This window comes from Orbilia oligospora, assembly GCF_000225545.1.
Source record: "Orbilia oligospora ATCC 24927 unplaced genomic scaffold scaffold00215, whole genome shotgun sequence".
Taxonomy (NCBI): Eukaryota; Fungi; Ascomycota; class Orbiliomycetes; order Orbiliales; family Orbiliaceae; genus Orbilia; species Orbilia oligospora.
The window spans coordinates 2,847,327-2,864,909 of NW_011645772.1; the positions used below are offsets into that span (position 1 = coordinate 2,847,327).

At 45.1% G+C, this 17,583-nt stretch overlaps 6 protein-coding genes across 6 annotated transcripts; 4 read left to right on the plus strand and 2 right to left on the minus strand.

The window, feature by feature from the left end:
* Positions 1–422: 422 nt before the first annotated feature.
* AOL_s00215g831 (uncharacterized protein) lies at positions 423–2,457 on the plus strand (the record flags this gene model as incomplete). The annotated part of the gene is made up of 4 exons (XM_011130033.1): positions 423–1,296; positions 1,376–2,083; positions 2,162–2,229; positions 2,323–2,457. 4 exons carry the CDS (start codon positions 423–425, stop codon positions 2,455–2,457), a joined length of 1,785 nt encoding a protein of 594 aa, XP_011128335.1.
* A 671-nt stretch (positions 2,458–3,128) lies between these two features.
* Positions 3,129–4,073, minus strand: AOL_s00215g832 (uncharacterized protein; the record flags this gene model as incomplete). The annotated part of the gene is made up of 1 exon (XM_011130034.1): positions 3,129–4,073. The coding sequence occupies one exon, from the start codon at positions 4,071–4,073 to the stop codon at positions 3,129–3,131; it is 945 nt and encodes a 314-aa protein (XP_011128336.1).
* A 2,582-nt stretch (positions 4,074–6,655) lies between these two features.
* On the plus strand, positions 6,656–7,910 carry AOL_s00215g833 (uncharacterized protein; the record flags this gene model as incomplete). The annotated part of the gene is made up of 4 exons (XM_011130035.1): positions 6,656–6,771; positions 6,847–7,341; positions 7,402–7,704; positions 7,766–7,910. 4 exons carry the CDS (start codon positions 6,656–6,658, stop codon positions 7,908–7,910), a joined length of 1,059 nt encoding a protein of 352 aa, XP_011128337.1.
* Positions 7,911–9,931: 2,021 nt separating this feature from the next.
* On the minus strand, positions 9,932–11,823 carry AOL_s00215g834 (uncharacterized protein; the record flags this gene model as incomplete). Its single annotated transcript, XM_011130036.1, has 14 exons — positions 9,932–9,939; positions 10,019–10,048; positions 10,125–10,162; positions 10,248–10,364; positions 10,436–10,452; positions 10,508–10,544; positions 10,625–10,665; positions 10,743–10,791; positions 10,869–10,956; positions 11,047–11,324; positions 11,390–11,436; positions 11,510–11,568; positions 11,651–11,670; positions 11,759–11,823. 14 exons carry the CDS (start codon positions 11,821–11,823, stop codon positions 9,932–9,934), a joined length of 894 nt encoding a protein of 297 aa, XP_011128338.1.
* Positions 11,824–13,233: 1,410 nt separating this feature from the next.
* Positions 13,234–13,731, plus strand: AOL_s00215g835 (uncharacterized protein; the record flags this gene model as incomplete). Its single annotated transcript, XM_011130037.1, has 2 exons — positions 13,234–13,320; positions 13,432–13,731. The coding sequence occupies 2 exons, from the start codon at positions 13,234–13,236 to the stop codon at positions 13,729–13,731; spliced, it is 387 nt and encodes a 128-aa protein (XP_011128339.1).
* An 804-nt stretch (positions 13,732–14,535) lies between these two features.
* On the plus strand, positions 14,536–17,422 carry AOL_s00215g836 (uncharacterized protein; the record flags this gene model as incomplete). Its single annotated transcript, XM_011130038.1, has 3 exons — positions 14,536–14,667; positions 14,727–15,013; positions 15,070–17,422. The coding sequence occupies 3 exons, from the start codon at positions 14,536–14,538 to the stop codon at positions 17,420–17,422; spliced, it is 2,772 nt and encodes a 923-aa protein (XP_011128340.1).
* Positions 17,423–17,583: the final 161 nt, after the last annotated feature.

A 17,583-nucleotide genomic window follows, 5' to 3' on the forward strand; every position in this document is an offset into this window, starting at 1 on the left:
TGTTTAGGTTCCCTACCAATCACTCAGAAGCACTTGCTGTATTGGGCTCGTGCGCTGGGGAGCTTTCAGATCTCCTGCAGTTGATTCGATACAATGCATCTACTGCAGCGCGATGACATGTTCAACAGAGGGGCACTCGTGTACAGTCTCCATATATATCGTAGCCATTGGCCCTTACATTTGTGCAAAAAAAATTTTTCCTCTCTGTCAATTTAATAACCCGATCGGCCCGATAATTATCACCAAGTAAAAGTATAAGTGAAGCGGAAACTTACATTTAACGGCCTATAATTAAGAGTTACACCGAGCGCGAACTCTGCATACACCTGCCTATAAAACGAAGCCCGCCCAGCTGATTGGCAACATCGACGAATCTAGACCGCTCTGCGGCAATTGCAAGGAAGGAAACAAACCCCAAAAATATGAGAGGCTGGTTCAAATCAAGGAAAAATGGTGAAAACCCTCCCGGACTTGGAATTATTTCCTATGCCAGTAGTAGTTCCTCTGGTTCAGACGACGAAGATATAGTGTCCCAAAATAACGTGGAGAACGTGTACAACATGACACCCGAACAAAGCAATGCCGATAATGGCTTTCTCAAAACTCCGCTACTCAATAAAAGTCCGAAATCTCCGGAAATATCTGAACAGACACCGCTACTATCGCAAAGCAATTCTTCAATAGAGGCTCCAAATTTACATCACAGTTACAATGATCCAAGATCACCTTTGTTTCCTGACACCGGAGTTTTCGCTCGGGTACCAGCGGCACCTTCCAGCCCTCTTTTCAGCGCGGCCAGACCTCAGAATTCGGCATACTATAAGGATGCCGAAATATCAGTTGCTGGGGAATCGATAGTTCTTCTTAGGAATGCGGTGCCTGTAATAATAGCTTATGTTCTACAGGCTTCAATTCAAGCAATTTCAGTCCTTGTGGTCGGTAGGCTATCGCCAGCTGCGCTATCAGTATCCGCGTTTTGTTATATGTTCGCCACCTGTACCGCATTGATGGTAGCTCTTGGTGGCACAACTGCGCTTGATACTTTAGCTTCTTCCTCATTTACAGGGTCCAAGAATAAGACCGACCTTGGGATACTACTCCAAAGAGCAATTGTAGTACTGGGTGCTTTATATGTACCGTTAGCAACTCTCTGGTGGTTCACGGGGCCCTTCTTTGAATTGCTTGGGCAGGAGGATTATATTGTACGAGATGGGCCGATGTTTTTGAGATGGTTGATACCAGGAGGGTTGGGATATGTTTATTTTGAGTGTTTAAAGAAGTATTTGCAGGCACAAGGTGGGTAGTACTGAATGCTTTGAAGTACAATCGACACATGGATGAAGCCAGCGTAATTAACTAACTAACTTTTATACAGGCATAATGAAGGCTGGTACTTACGTCGTAATGATCACCACCCCTCTCAACATTTTCCTTCAATATCTTTTCATCTACACTTTCGACTTCGGCGTTAATGGCGCTGCTATGGCAACATCAATAACCTACTGGCTAAGCTTTTTTCTCCTTTGTCTGTACTCCAAGTACGTTGAAGGCTACGAAAGTTGGGGGGGTTGGACAACTGCATGCCTCAAAAATACAACCACTTTCCTCCGCCTTGCGATTCTAGGCACTGTAATGGTGGGAACTGAATACTGGGCTTTTGAGATTGTGGCTATAATAGCCGGACGGTTAGGACAAATCCCATTAGCAGCACAAGCCATTGTTATGACTACGGATGGAGTTCTCAGTACTATTCCATTTGGTATCGGAATCGCTACTTCTGTGAGAGTCGGTAATCTTTTGGGAGCGGGGGATGCAAGAGGGGCAAGTCGGGCAGCAAATGTGGCCGCCGGATTGGCCTTGGGAGTGGGGGTCATTGTACTGATCGTATTGCTCGCTGTCAAAGATTTCTACGCCAAACTTTTCAACGACGATGAAGAGGTCGTTAAGTTGACAGCTGAGGTTATGCCGTGGGTTGCCTTGTTTCAGATTGCAGATGGCTTAAATGGGAGCTGCGGTGGGAGTTTGAGGGGAATGGGACGGCAACATGTGGGAGCAAGTGTGAATATCGTCACCTACTACTTTGGTAAGTTATAATTTTTTTTTTTAGGAAAGATTGGCAAATTCGTGCGTTTTATTGACGGATTTCACATTTTAAATGTAGTTGCTTTGCCAGTAGGTATCTGGCTTGCGTATGATGGTTGGGGCCTTGTAGGTCTTTGGATCGGACAGGTAAGCTCAAGATACCCCAGAGCCCCTAAATATATACCTTGAAGGTATAATGTAAAGGTGGACCATGCATATACTCATAAAGATATATTTTAGTGTTTGGCGCTATACGGCATTGGAATTTGCGAGTGGGCATTGGTTTATTTCTCGGACTGGGACGTTCAAGTTACCAATGCCTTAGATCGCCTCGATGATGCAGATAGGACGGAGATCGGGGAGGCGCGGCAGTAAAACTATAACGAATTGTTGCTACCTATGTATGTATAGAATTTCGTTAACTTCTAATTTGGTAGGGTTGAAAAGTTCCTTATTGAAGATTTAGTTGATACTCTTCCTTCTGTTCTATCTGCGTACGGGGCCGCCGTTAATTTTACAAAGTTAATCATACCTGGTATGATAGTAAATCAATCTCAAAGCTTTGGCAAGGGCCGGTTGATTTGTACTCCAGCGACCCATGTCGATACTACGCAGGGTAGAAATACCTTTGTGGCTCTGCAGTGCATGTTCCAAGACTGGCAGTTGTCGATTTACGGGAGCTTACCGCTAGGAGCTTTTTTGAGTAACGGTAGTTTTTCACGAATAACAGCATAAAGCAATAAAATGTTATGTAGTGCGTATACATATCTTATAGTCTCGTGGCTAGAATGTCACCGAGACTGCCTATTTTGTAATTCCGTGGCCCTTTGCGAAGCAATCGAACGAATTAATCGAAGAAATACCCTCGAAAGGGAGTCCTACTGTTGGATTTTGGGGAAGTAAATGTGTTGGAATTTACTGCCTGGTAGTCCCGACAGATGTATCTAAGGATAGGACACTATCGTTTGTAGGCAGTTGCGATGGTGTTATTTAATCCTAAGCTACTGACATGCAATTCTATTATTTGTATGCAATCGCTCCCCGGACTACTCTGTACTCGTGCTGGTAGAGCCTAAACCCGATTCTGCTAACTCTTTCGCCATCGAGTTAAAGCTCGGATCAATGCGATACCAAGTAACTAGGGCCCCTTCAATCGAAAGTTTCCTCCTCTCACTGAGGATCTGGCTGAAACCTTCATTGTCCTTGGGTACATTTTCGCCACAGAATTGGTCCCTAATTTGCTGTTGCATTTTCGGAAGCGGACGGGGCTTGCAGAGACACTCCACGAGGTACTGGTAGTCGGTAGCGATAATCAGCCGAACAGCGATAGATTCATTAGATGTAACGCCACTCGCGGAGGCTATGAACGATGATAGATGACGACTTCGCGTTCTCAGTGACTCTCGCAGAATTTCTTTGCGCCTTGGGAGAATCACAGTACGCATATATCGCATTGCCTCGACTACTGCAGCTATCTCAGCGATTTGAGAGCCGGGTGCTTGTCTTTCGACGAGTATGGAACGGTTGTGGGGTGATCCCGGGCCGAAGTATACACCAATAGCAGCTTTGGCGTCAGGTGTTCCACCTCCTCTGCAGATACCCTTGGTATATACCAAAATTGAGCGGCAAGGATTCACCGGATGTACAACGTGGTTGCTGTGACTCGGATGGATGTTGGTGAGACCAGAGTTTTCGTGACCACCTATCCAGACCAGTCCACATTCCGTACAGGGGTAAAGCTCAAGTTCAGTTGGTGGGGTCGGCTTTGGGGGATTGTTCTGGTCTCGGACGACATTTGACGCAGCATCATACCCGATGATTTGTTCATCCCATTGGGGGATGAAACGTGCATCGCCACCCTTGAGAATGTAGGTTAATCCTTCTAAGTATCGTTGACGGGCTTCTTCGCCTAGCTCATCCGAGTCATCTTGCCGCTCCTGGCCTTCATCACCCAGGTCTGCAGTCTGGTGCTGTTGGGAGGGGCTAGACATCTTTTGGTTGAACAGAAGGAGAATCCGGAGGCGGGATTAAAGCCTTCGGATGTGAATGAATTGATTCCGCAGATGGTCTTGCTTGTGATGTCTCCATTACGTATTCTCTTGTAGAAAAAAGAATAATAAATTCAGAATATGGTAACCATATCGTGATCGCCATCTGTGCTGGGGGTCATCTAAAGTATGGCTCTTCTAGCCCCGGAGGACTGTTGAGTATCATACATCGATAGACCTGATCGTGATCGTTACATGAATAATACATGTGTATGCTAACAGTCGCGGTATTCCGCAGCATCAGAGTAAAGCTGAGCGTAGTCTTGAGGGCAGCATAGATGGTAGCGGTTTAGCTATAGGCCGAACGTAGCTACCTAGTAGCTATCTAGGTATCTATGAAGCCGGACCTCAGTCGTCGGTCTGTTGCTATAGTGTTGAGAATTAATTTTGTTAGCAATTGTGTTGAGGTTGAGGTTGAAAATGCGAGTCGTGTCGATCGGGAGACTGACCTCTAGACTCGAGATTATGTTGCACAGATCGGTGCCAGGTCCGGTTATACAGGTATTTTGTGTTATCCCTTACTTCATACGCATATCTCCGTATATTGAGCAGGCATATGCATATTCCACAATTAAAACTTGTGAATTCATGTGAATTCCGATTTTCCGTCGTCGCCCCGCTCGCGATCGGGTCACAAAGGTCAATTGATACCCTTCCGCTCTGATAACACCTGGTAGATACTAACATCGCATCTAGGCCTAGTTGTCCAAGTCCCCAATATGTTGATACCTAGCTACCTTTACCTAGTAGCTATCGAATCTACCCAAGTATCGGATATCGCACTGTACGTGTGGCAATGCGCCTAAAATTGCGGCATAGTGCAAGCTGTTTGCAACGGTTCCAGGCGCAAAGCTAGTTAACTCTCAGCTCTAAGCTAAGTCGTCTACGAAACGGTGACCAAGCTAGTCCATGAAATTTTGAAGGAAGAAAGGTTGGTGCTGCTTTCAGCAGTCAGCTGTAGATCAAGTTGGCATGACTGTTTTATTCGTCCGCCCGCTCGGTAATTAGCTCATGGCCGTCGGTGGGCCCTCAGAGGAACTGCTGGAGTGGGATTAGTGAACCATTCAAAAGAGCTTAGCTACCCGCTGCATGCTTGGCTCTCGCGTGAGTTCACGGCATCGAGGAGCTGACATGCAGGTTCGAAGAATTAGGTCCAATGGGAACAACGTCCCACCATTAAATCACCATGTTCGAACTACTACAATGGAGGTAGCTAAGTTAGATGCATCATAGCTGTTAAAGTTTGACTGTCCATGGAAAATTGCTATTCACAGTGCCTTGCTTCTCTTCCTCATTTTAAACCCGCAGCTGTGCCGCCTCTTTTATTTTATTTTATAAATTTGCTTATCGTCATCCTACCACCCCCTTTCTCGACCGACCTTGATTCTCGTATATCTACCCATCCTCGGAATCACCTGGATCCAATCTCTAACCAGTTGGTGTATCCTCCCCACTCCATTTCGAAACCGGCAACAAGATCGACGAAACTTGGTGCACCACACTTGCCAGCTCGCTATCAATCCAACCTTTCACAACCCGACTTGGAAACCAAAGCCGATGACACACAACTGAAAAAGGATCTTAGCTTTGAAGTTCAACGATTTATATCCGTTTCATGGCAACTTATAACTCGCCTACATCTACAAGATAGCATTTATTCAAACGCTGGGCTGAATACCAACCTGAGAGGCTTTAAATACCATCCTGCCCGCCTCGAAGCCGCGTAAAATCAAAGACATAAAAAACCTTGAGTCGCGGCGTAAAGAAGGGATTCAACAGCTTATTTTCTTCATTACCTTCTCGAGTCAGCGCTAGTCTCGTGGGGTCCCTGTCCTTTTTTGTTCTGGATATTTCGAGTTCGGCAGGGCCTGTTCAAAAAACCGCTCTTTAGCTCTTTAGCCCGGTATATTACTCTCGCTTTCACCTTCAAAACCAGGTTCCCGAATTTGTATCTACGGTATACCCGCGCCAGCCTTTTCTCTTCCTTTTACCCCGGAAAGATTGCCATTGGGCGGAAGAGCCAGGCTGCATCATTACCCGCTTATCTCGACCTGGGCTGAAGCCCAAATTTATTCCATTGAGGGCCTCAATCACAAAATAATCCGGACCATATCGTCCGATATTCCAACGTCCGTCGAGGGATATTGCATATTGACGCCTGCAGGTGACCAGTCGAGTTCCTAGGGTCTGCCTCAGATTCTTCCTGTCCGTTGAAAGAACCCTTGGCCCTGTGAGAATCAAGCATAGCTTGCAGGTTGGACGACAGGTGGTCCTTGGAATTGATCGTTGCATGTCTGCCCGCCTTGAACGAGGTCAAACGAAAACGACAGCAACACATTTCGACAGGCAATACAGCGGGTCCCTTGTCTTAACGGGTCAGGAGCGAATATACCTATAGCACGCCTTGATATTAAAAGCCAGATCGGACGTCTTCGAGATACTTAATTTGAGAGATAGTTCGCCTTCCAGCTAGAATCTCGTATCATCTTGTCTCCTCAGGGCACTGTGCTGTTCTATCCGCCAAAATGAAGGTTACAATCGACTTGGACAATGCATACACATATGCAGCGACACAGTACTACTCTGTCAACCCTCGAAACAGAAAGTTCGTCTTTCTATTGCCAGCTAGCTTGTTCTTGGTGTGAGTATTCATTAATGCATTTTGGTTATATCGTTAATCTATCTTTACTAAATGGTGGTGGTGTATGATATCTAGATGGTTTATGTGGTTATTCGGCCCTTCCCACGAGACGGTCAAGTCTGCCCTTCCCAAAGTTTCAGTAAACTATCATCCAAACCGCCCTCCTCCTTCGCCCTACAATGAAACAAAACTTGCCCTTCTCATCGAAACCCGACCAATGGGCCATCTTGCTCCTCTACTGCTTCACATGATCACTATCGTGCCACCAGACTGGAGATTCCTCTTTTTGGGAACAAATGAGTCGATATCCCACTTGAACTCCTCTCTACCTGTACAGGGGCATGAAAGGAATGGAAAGCTTGACCTTATGCTTATTCCAGAGAACATCTCTGTCGCCGGTGCAGAAGAAACTTCGCAAACATTCACAAACCTCTGGTTCTACGACGAAGTTCTAGGCGGCAACCGTGGCGTTGAACATTTGCTAGTCTTCCAAACTGATAGCATTCTATGCGCCAACAGCGAGTTATCATTGAATGATTGGCTTCAGTACGATTGGGTTGGGGCTCCATGGTAAGCTCTCTATTACTTCGTTTTCCCTCATTGATCGAATGATACTAATACCGGAAGCAGGAATCTCCAAGACAAATTCGGCGGAAATGGCGGCCTTTCCCTCCGCAAAATCTCAAAAATTAAACAAGTCCTCCAATTCCAAGAGCGCATCCCTAAAACTGACCCCGAGGACCTCTGGCTCATCAAACGTATCGGCCTTCTCCCCGGGGCAAACATGGCGACAGCAAGGCAGGAAGCTGAATTCAGTGTTGAGAATGTCTGGCATTCATCACCAATGGGCTTTCATCTCGGCATGAGTGGGGAGAGATTACCAGAAGGAGTATGGGATCGTGAAGACAACAGGAAGAGGATCTATGAATATTGGTATGTTCTACTCTTCTACGACATTTACTAGAAGTGATTTACTAATGTTTTATCTCAATAGTCCTGAAATCAAAATGATAATGAAAATGCGTCTCGAGCGCGAACGATGCACGCAAGATGAAATCAACAACTATAATAGGAACAACCCGAATGAAAGGCGTGAAATCACTGAGGAAGCCTTTATCCCAGTTCCTTTCGGGTTTTGAACGGCTTCCCGCTATCCAACTAGCTTTCTGTGAAATTTAATCGGTTCACACCGCGCCACCTTCACACATAAAGTTTATGCCTCAAAATACAACCGGCATGAAGCAGCAAAAGTGGGCTGGAAGAATAACATACCTAGCCACTAATAGCCAGCAAGATCGCATTATACTCCTTCTTTCATATACATTTCCCGAAATATCGCTACTTTCACCCTAGTAGTCATAAGTACTAATGTGGCACTCCGCTGGCAAATTCTGCTCGCTTTTGTTTTCTCTCCTTACTTACTATCTTTGTATCATTCCTACGGTTATGGCGTTTATCATACAAAATTTTATGAGCAGGCCCACTTTCTGTTGAATTTCCTTGGTTATTCGCAGGTTTTTTTGTTCCGGCATGGCTAAGTCAGTTCGGTTAGTCAGCTGCAAGGACAGGCTACTTAAACTGCACGGACCATACGTGAGAGGGTGAATCCCGTCTACTTGGTTCTTTTTATCCGGAGTTCGTCTGGTTCCTATCTGGGGGGAGCATATTCCACAGCGAACTCATTTATTTACATATGTATTTTTTAAGTTCGTTTTTGTGATGACAGGCTTCGGCTGGCGTTGGTTTTAATGTAAATAAAGACGACCGGTAAATACGTATAGTGTTACCATGGTCAATGTACAAGAATAGACAATTCTGGTTTATTTCTTATTCTTCAATTTCCATTTATACTTTCATTCGCGATGTCATGACAGTCCTATCCGCATTAAAGGTATTGATAATTAGTCGATATGCCTGGAAGTGTGGAGTTCGAATCTGACATAATCTCGAGCTCGCTATCAGCCGCCACAATGTCTAATCCATGGGCCAACAGAATGACAAGACTCTGGGCACAGAACGATCGTCATTATCTCTCTACCTCCTACACTCTGAGTTCTAGAATTACCTGTGATACTCGCGGATCATAAAAAATAAACCTTGATATGTACATATACTCCATGTGTATGTATACGAAGCTAAACTGTCTGTATCCCGGATAAAATCCACCCTGCATGTACATTTCCACCAAAGAAAACAGCTCGTGATCCCAATTTCGTACCTTAATCTTCGGTTCAGCCACCCGACTGAACCTTAGCTTTTCCTTCTCACAGAGGGGAAGGGCCCGGTCGATATATTACCGTGTCTGTTAATGTGATAACCTGGTTTACGGGATTAAGTTCTTCTTACGTTCTCGCTTTGAAGGCGATTGGGTAGAAAGCGTGCTTTCTAGCTGGTAATTTAACATAATAGGGTATATGGGGCTACTATAACAACAGTGTTCTCATCGGACGAGTCGTACTGAGGTGGGTTTAAACGGTTAAACCCTGGCGTTAATTTCGATCCTGGTCTGTGTTACGCAAGCTGGAAGTCTTGGTATAATCTTTCTTTTTACGGGTTCAGCCACCGAGGATTTAAGCTTTTTTTCTTTCTTTCTCTTCTCTGTTTATCTTCACTGCTATCTGGGGAGTGCACGCCATTGGGTAGTTATGGGCATATATGCAAGTATCAGACATATTTGTCTGTACTAGCTATCATCTGAGGTTTGGCATTGAATCTTTCTTTTCGGGGTTGGTTTCAGAAGGGTGGGGTTTTGATATATTGTTATCACAAGATGGGCTAGGGAGTACGTATACACACAATATATCTCTTCTTTAGCTTCGGAGTGAAGAGACGGCAGTTGCCATTTCGCCATTTGCGGTAGGCCTTAAATATGGGTTTCGAGGTATACATCGGATAATGCTTTTATACTAGTAAACCACGAAGCAAGTAAAGGAATTGTGGATGTGGACATGATTCATGACCCACGAGGGACCCTGTCTTCTTCTTTATCTTGTGCTTATCTCCCGTAGCCGCCAATAGAGGTATCCTTATAGCATACGGTTCGCAATTGCGAAATGGGAGAGAACCAAGAAAACAATGAAAGGCGTGCTTTTATCGCCGGAGCATCACTCCGGGCTTTCACAAAGGGAAGAGTCTTCCTTCCTTTTTTTTCTTTCTTTTTTTAATCGCCTGCAGGGGGTGTTTGTGGTTAGTCAGGATCTAAGAAATGTTGATGAGGGGTATACATTAATTTTGGTCGATGACTTACCAAGGGCATATGGATGAAGAATTTGACCGTCTGGTTAAGGCGTGGTTACGGTTAGTATGCATTTTCTTCTTACACTTCTGTGATATATCTCTCTAGTTCGACTTACGATACAATTCCGACTCATTGCTCGCAAGGAAGACATAGCTACGGCAAAAAAAACCAATTAGTATATGTGCCTTTAATCGATTGCTTGAGGGATGTTGGTGCTGATATATGGCAGTTTCATTACCTTGGAGCGACTTCGCTTGGTTCACCTGGACGTCCGAGTTGGGTACCTTCGCCGAATCCTTCCATTTGTTCGGCAGGTCGACTAGCTGGTTGAAGGGGTGTGTGGACCGGTCCGGGACTGTAGGGCCGGATGGTTAACGATCTGCACCACCCAACCATTCATCAAATTTTTTGAGGGGGGTAGCTTACGCTACAGCATTGACTCTCTATACTTTTCTATCAGCATTTTACAACATGGACCGACAGTGGACATTTACTTACGATTCCCTTCTTGATGAGGTTCTTGGCTAATGAGCGACTATTCGTTGGGTGTCAGTATCTAATTTTACAGCTTTGGAGTGAATTTTAGGACACCGAACCCGCGAGAATATTACTTACGTGAAGCCGACAATGGCTCCTTTCGTCGAAGCATAGTCGATCTATGGCCGTACACACTCAGTACTTCGAACCCGATAACAGTATTTTCAAGCCCTTTGAATTCAATAGACAATCATACCATTGAAGAAGTTCCACGGAAGGTGACAACGGAAGTCGAGTTGATGATGCTACCGCATGCATGTATCAGCATTGGGATCTGCGTTTGGCTATTTGAAGGCCTAGGATGTAGTTATGTTATACTTACCTGGATCCTTTGTGCATATGCGGCAGAGCATACTTGGTGATAGCGAACATCTGCAAGATGTTGGCCTGGAAGGTCGACTCAACAGTATCTGTACTCTCGACATCAGCACAACATTTATATTACGTCCCGTATACGGCCTTAATATACCGGCCAAAGCCACCGTCTATTATATACTCACCCAAATTAATCTTCTCAAAATCATTTTCCATCTCTTGCTTCCCAGCATTATTGACGAGGACATCAATCCTGCCGTACTCTTGGACGTGGGCATCAATGACGGTGTTGCAGATCTTCCACTGGGTTAGATCGAACGGGATGAGCAGACATTTGCGCTTTTCCTTTTCGACAAGAGCTTTGGTTTCTTTGGCATCAGCTTCTTCGTCAGCGAGGTAGACGATGCTGATGTCCGCTCCTTCACGGGCCATGAGGACGGCGATTGAGCGGCCGATTCCGGAACTAGATATCATCCGATGAATTGAGTCCACAGTACTTTAAATGAGAAGGACCGGAAGGATACTGACTCTCCGCCCGTGATTAGAACTTTCTTGCCACCTAGTTTTCCGACGCCCTATGTGCCCATAGTGCTCGAGTTAACTTATGATAAATATCTTTTGACCGGTACAACTTGGGGACAAATGTACCCAGTATTCGTAGAGTTTCCCACCAGGCCCTTCGAGGCGGCTAACTTCTGGTTTGGGGTCTAATGGTTGTTAGTACACGCCCACTCATAATTGGCCTATGTAATTCATTTGGTATGAATGTTAGATGATATGATTACTGACTAGGCATATCTTTTTGGCTCCTAAATGTTTTTTTATCTCCAATGTTACTACGTCTAGGTATAAAACATATCTGTGCATGCATCAGAAAAGGCCGGGCTTTGAGCGTACCCTGGAAGATGCTGAGAGTGTGCAGGAATCCCACCCCCGAATCCCTTCTGTTGGTTAGCAGACATGATGGCTAATGTAGGTTTGAATGCAGAGTATCTCGATATTGGTTTAGATGTGTGGAATAGTTGACAGTGTTTTGTTTTGGGATTAACGTGATGGGTCAATTGGGTACGGATAGTATTGCAATTGATGTTAAAGACAGAACTCAAAGGATAACTAGTTTGAAGTCGACATAGCATATTTAACAGGTTTGAATACATAGAACTAAACCATCTTATACAGAAAATATCCGCTATAAGATGTAAAAAAACCAACGCATTTTTTGGCCGCACCGACGTCATGATGATGGTGATGATAAACTGCGGCAGAAATTATATGTGACGAGCCCGAATTATAACTATTGGATCACATTTATGTAACGGATGTTCCCGAGCGATAAGAAAATCATATCAAACCAACGGGGATTTGATAAGATTAATTAAGTACTTAGTAAGTTTATATTGACTTGCATACGGTTAACGGGGCGAGGCTTAATCTTGATCATCTTTTAAGCTTTTACAGCCCTTAACTTGTTGGATGTTGCATTATTCGCCTGCTGGAATGCACCTAAAGAAGAACCTTGTCAACGGTACAACACGGGACAGGACAGTTCTTAATGTAAGTAGTATGTGCATTTCTGGTGCCTGGCATGCTGTATAAAACATCAATAGTATCCCTCCCCACAATCAGATAATTAAGCCCTTAGGACTAATAGAAGTATCTCAGTACACACATACATACCAGCTACCCCTCAAATAATCTCAATTGGTTTGAGGATTGCATGAGGCCTGGAATGTCTGTATGTCTACGCGAGCTGCGCAGGTACAACAAGCAACATGCAACATGTCATGTCCCTGTACAACTGGCTGTCTTCTCTGTTGTTGTGTTGTCGCCCGCCAGCCTCCCCTTTTCGGCCACAGCGACAGACAGGCACAGCACATTGCCTAGTCAATTGCATGGACATGCCGAGGCTCCAATCATTCAATCGAAATCTGACCGGCCTTCTTTCCTCGCCGTCGAAAAACACTTCTCTTTCCCTTTCCTCTTCTACATCTTACTCAAAACCCAAGCCTCAAACCCCAGGGCGCTGACTTATCAAGGATAGATATCACTGTCGCATCGCCCGTCATTGCATTGTCGCACTTTCGATATCTCGTACTAGTTACTCAAGCGGACTGAATATCTGATCATTTGCCGACCAGCAGAGTAACAAAAAGCTTCCAGGCCGTCCTTGCATACAGGCTAGCCCAGCCCAGTCTCTGTTTTGTGCAGTCGCGTTTTTTCTTCCCCGACCGTCCACCGATCGCAAGGACCCTCCTTTCTCATACGGAACCCACACGCCCCTCCTATCTCACGCTCATTATCCTTCTTATAGTATCCTTACGTCAATCAAAAAAGGGAAAGGGAAAGGGAAAGAACAAAGAAAACCAATCAGAATGGATCAAATCTCGGGTCTTCTGAAAGAGTTCGGTGTTGGTGGAAGCCACAAAGGCAAAGGCAGAGCGGGGAACAATCAGATGGTGGTAAGGTTTCTATTCTAGTCGCATTCGCAATGCAATCGCCTGACAAAAACCTGTCGTAATAACAATACTGGTAATCACGAGTGCTAATTGTTTTTTTATCATTGCTATTAGGGAACGGCTGGGAAATATATATTTACCGCTATAATCGTCCCATGGCTCTTTTCTCGTGTTATGAAACCCCTGCGTGTGTATGCTCGCACCTTCCTGGCTAGACACATGAAGCGCGGCATGCGTGAAAGCGGCAAAAAGTCTATGAGAGTCCTCGTCTGCGGCACACTGCTCAAGCACCTAGATACGCTGACAAGGAAGGAAACATTATTCGCATTTTGGTTTGCCCTACTGGTATTCTTGAAGAGCGTCATGCCGCATTTCAGAGTCGCCATGAAGACTTTGATGAAGAGGATGAGATAGACATCTGTGTGGCTACTCAGATTAGCCGGCCTTTCTTGATTCTGACTTTATCAAGTTAGTCTTTTAACGACCATGAAAGATGAGAGTGTATAATGGGTCCTACGGAGTTCGATAATTGCGACGAGTTTCCTTTTTGGATCCTGGACTGGATTGGATTTTTATATATATTTTCGGGATTTTGCTTTTCTACGTTTCCTTACCCGGGCACGGCCTTTAGTTTTCTTTATTTCGTATCCCATTATTACTATACATGTAAGATAGCTCCTTCTTCTATGCAAGATATTTGCATTTCCACTTTTTCTTTCTTTTCGGATTTGGAAACACGGGCGCGGCGACAGCTGGATTCCTGTTTAGCGAGTTTAATGAAGTCTCTTTTACCATATTCTCTTTCTTTATATCCTGATATCTTTACCTCTCATATCCTTCCTTCATATCCTTTCTTCATGATGTTTTATACACACCTTGCAGGATTATACAATATACAGTATTTTACCCACAGCTAGATCAAGCTGGGATTAGATAGTGCTTTGAAGATGCTCCTCAAGCGTCTTCAACATCGTGGTCATTCCTTTGCCGTTTTCCTTCGTCCGGATTTCAACTTCTGTCTTCTTTTGAATCAACTTCATCGCCTCCATTCCTTCTGCCCGCATCTGGATCTGGTTATCCTTATCGCCATCTTTCTCTGTTATTCACATACCTCTCTTCCCTAACTCTTCCTCCTCCTCCTCCTCCTCCTCCCCTTCCCGACCTTCAGTCAATAACTACTCTCTGCACAGTCAACTGGTCCTATTTCCATTCATCAAAATGTTTCTTCGATTCCTCCACCCGAACGGTGTCGAGATTGAGAAGGAACTTACAAGCTATCCTTTCATTCATGATGTCGGGTTTAAGTATCATCCAGGCCAGACACCCCGTTTTGAAACCAAGGCCGTTCTTGTGAGTACACCTCTTGTCACATAAAAGATTGTAAGAATGCATTCTAACTGATATACAAGGAACACTGTGAACTTCTAAACCGCCTCTCAGAGGCACTCGACAACGTTGCGAGCAAGGCTCCACTAACTTATCAGCGAGCCCACTTTACCAGCCATGAAAATCCACTTATCCTCATGGCTGCAGAACGCAGTGAGCGGAGACTGCTTGGTCATGTGCTCAAATTCGTAGAAGCAAAGTACGGTGCTCATATCAAAATGCACCAGCATCAACTTGATCATCTTCTGAGAAATGGGGCAACGTTGGCTCTTACGAAACGCGCGATGAGTTTGATGCCTTTACCTTACATGTAGGTCATTGATATCTCTGGTTGATATGTATTCTTTGCTAATATGTAGTCGATAGCGATATCGCTATCCTGCAATATTGTCATATGCTCTCCCCACTGTCTTACATTGATGATATCACGAGAAACATCAACCGTATTCATGGCGAGGCTGACGCTCGATACGAAAACCCACTTCCAATATCAGCGATTCCTTTCCCGCTCTCAAAAATCATCGACCCTCAGAGCGGGGATGGACCCAATAACAGAGCTACCACACCCAAAAATTTCGACTTGGAACCGCTTAATGGCCGACATCCTGAACCAGATTACCTCCACTGGCCTAAGGGAGGTCCTATGACCCAGGGGCATACCCGACTTCTTGACGAACTTCCGGAACGTATGGAGTGTACCCTTTGTGCTCGGGATATCTACTTCACACAAGATAAAGGAGAGGCTTGGTTCTCGTTTCTAGAAGACGAATTCGTTCTTTGTAGATTCTGTGGGTGCTCGAACTCTCTTTCTACACTGAGATGGATGTCCCTTCGCGACGATATGGCTTCTCTACACGTTGCGATAGAATACTATCGTAACCCTGAAGGTAAGAAACCACGAGAATTTCCAGAGATGCCTGGACGTTACACCCTCGGTCCATTCCATGGGCAACATGCTATTGATAGGGTTCTCAGACACTCCATTGGCGACCATGGTTGGAGTAAGATCCTAGAGATATTGGAATATAAACTGGGATACGAAGAAGATTGGGACGAATTGATGAAATTGGTTAAAGCTATCGATGCCGACCTCCCTTCCACAAACTTGTACGACCATGTTATGACATCGGAGTCTAGGACATTCTGGCAGGATATGGTTACTAAATACAAATCAACTCTCAATATGGTTACGACGGTCGACTTCACCAAATCAGTTGCCAATTTACGCAATTTCATAGCAAGTGTTAGGCATTTGTACGATATCTCGAAGGATTCCGCTCCCGAAGTCGCGAATACAGGTCTCATTTCACAAACACTCAGTTATCTCAGGCATGGCAAGAAAGAAGACGGTATCAACAATCCTCTCCCTCAAGGAATTGGACTTAAATACGAACAATTCATGAAACTTAAAGCAAAACATCCGGATAAACCTCTCCTCCCAACCATCGCAATCGAGTTAGTCTGGCGGACCCATCTTCTCTACCCAGCCTACTACAACCGCTGGTGCCTTGAAATCCTTAACTGTCAGGTTGACCACTCCTTCGACAAACCAGAAGAATACTCCTTGGAGCTTCTGACTGAACGCTATGAAACCACCACTCACCTCTGGTGGAAGGAGTACTCCGAAGAATACATCTCACCCACGACTGATTGGACCCAGCACTTCACCACTTCAAATCCATACTCAACCAACATCACCCCCCCTTCCACTCGTGCAAACCTCACTACCGTCGAAGAGGAGCGTACTAAACGCCCGTACTGGGCCTGGGACCATTCCCCTGCTGTCCACCTTCTCGACTCAGTCGAACAAGCAGAACTCTACCACACCCTCTTTCCGACTCCCCTCCACCGCCTCTTGGTCACAACAAAGCTCGTCTTCAACGCCTACACCCCATTTTCAAAATACAACCCGGCTACAATATGGGATCCCAAAATCTCACCCCTAGACACCTACCTTGATCTCCACTGGGACGATACATTTGAAGAATACATCAACATAATAACCACCCAACCACACCTCACAGATCTTTTTACTACCCAAGTAAATTTAACGATCCTCTGTACTGACATCCTGTTCTCCCACCTATCCTCCCCGCCAACAGACATAACCCACATCTTCCAGCCCCGCGACGTCGAAAATGATACCGGCGAAATCCTCTACCAAAAGCGCCTCCTAATGTGGCTCTGCATCCGTCACTCACCGCTTCTTCAGCCAGGGTCAGGTGGCGGTAGACGAATAATTCTATCATTGATGAAATCACTCCATTTCAGTGATAAAATGAAGTTCAGGGTTGAAATTTCCCCAGCAGATATGGAAACCGCTAAAGTCATCACTTTCCTTGAAACGCACTATCTAGGTGCTATCCAGCAGATCGTTAGGATTTGTGATCCATTAATTGCGGGTTACATCCCAGGTTTCTTTGATAACTCTATTCGAGAGTCATCGGAGACGACTAGTGGAGATGGAAGTTCTTGGTCACATGGCAGCAAAGGTCAAGCTGCTTCTCCTGGACCTAAGGAAGGGATGGGGATGCGCCCATTTCATGATCCAGTTGAAGAGGAACAGATGAGGATTGCGCTTGGACCGAGTCGCTATGTAAGATTGTTCGAAAATAGCAACGAATATGGGTTTTGGACGATGAGGCAGTGGGGATTTAGCGGACATGGAATTCGTGACTTGTTTAAAAAGAAGGATTCCGAGAAGAAAAGAACCTTTTGAGGCGGTATTTTTCTCACTTTTTTTTTTAATCGAACACATACGCCCCATTCCCCCAATTCTCAAGATTGTTTATTCCTAGCCGGAACTAGGTATATCTTGAGCATTATTACTACGTATAGGAACTGCTATTCCCTTGTTACGAAAATGCCCCAATTATGCAC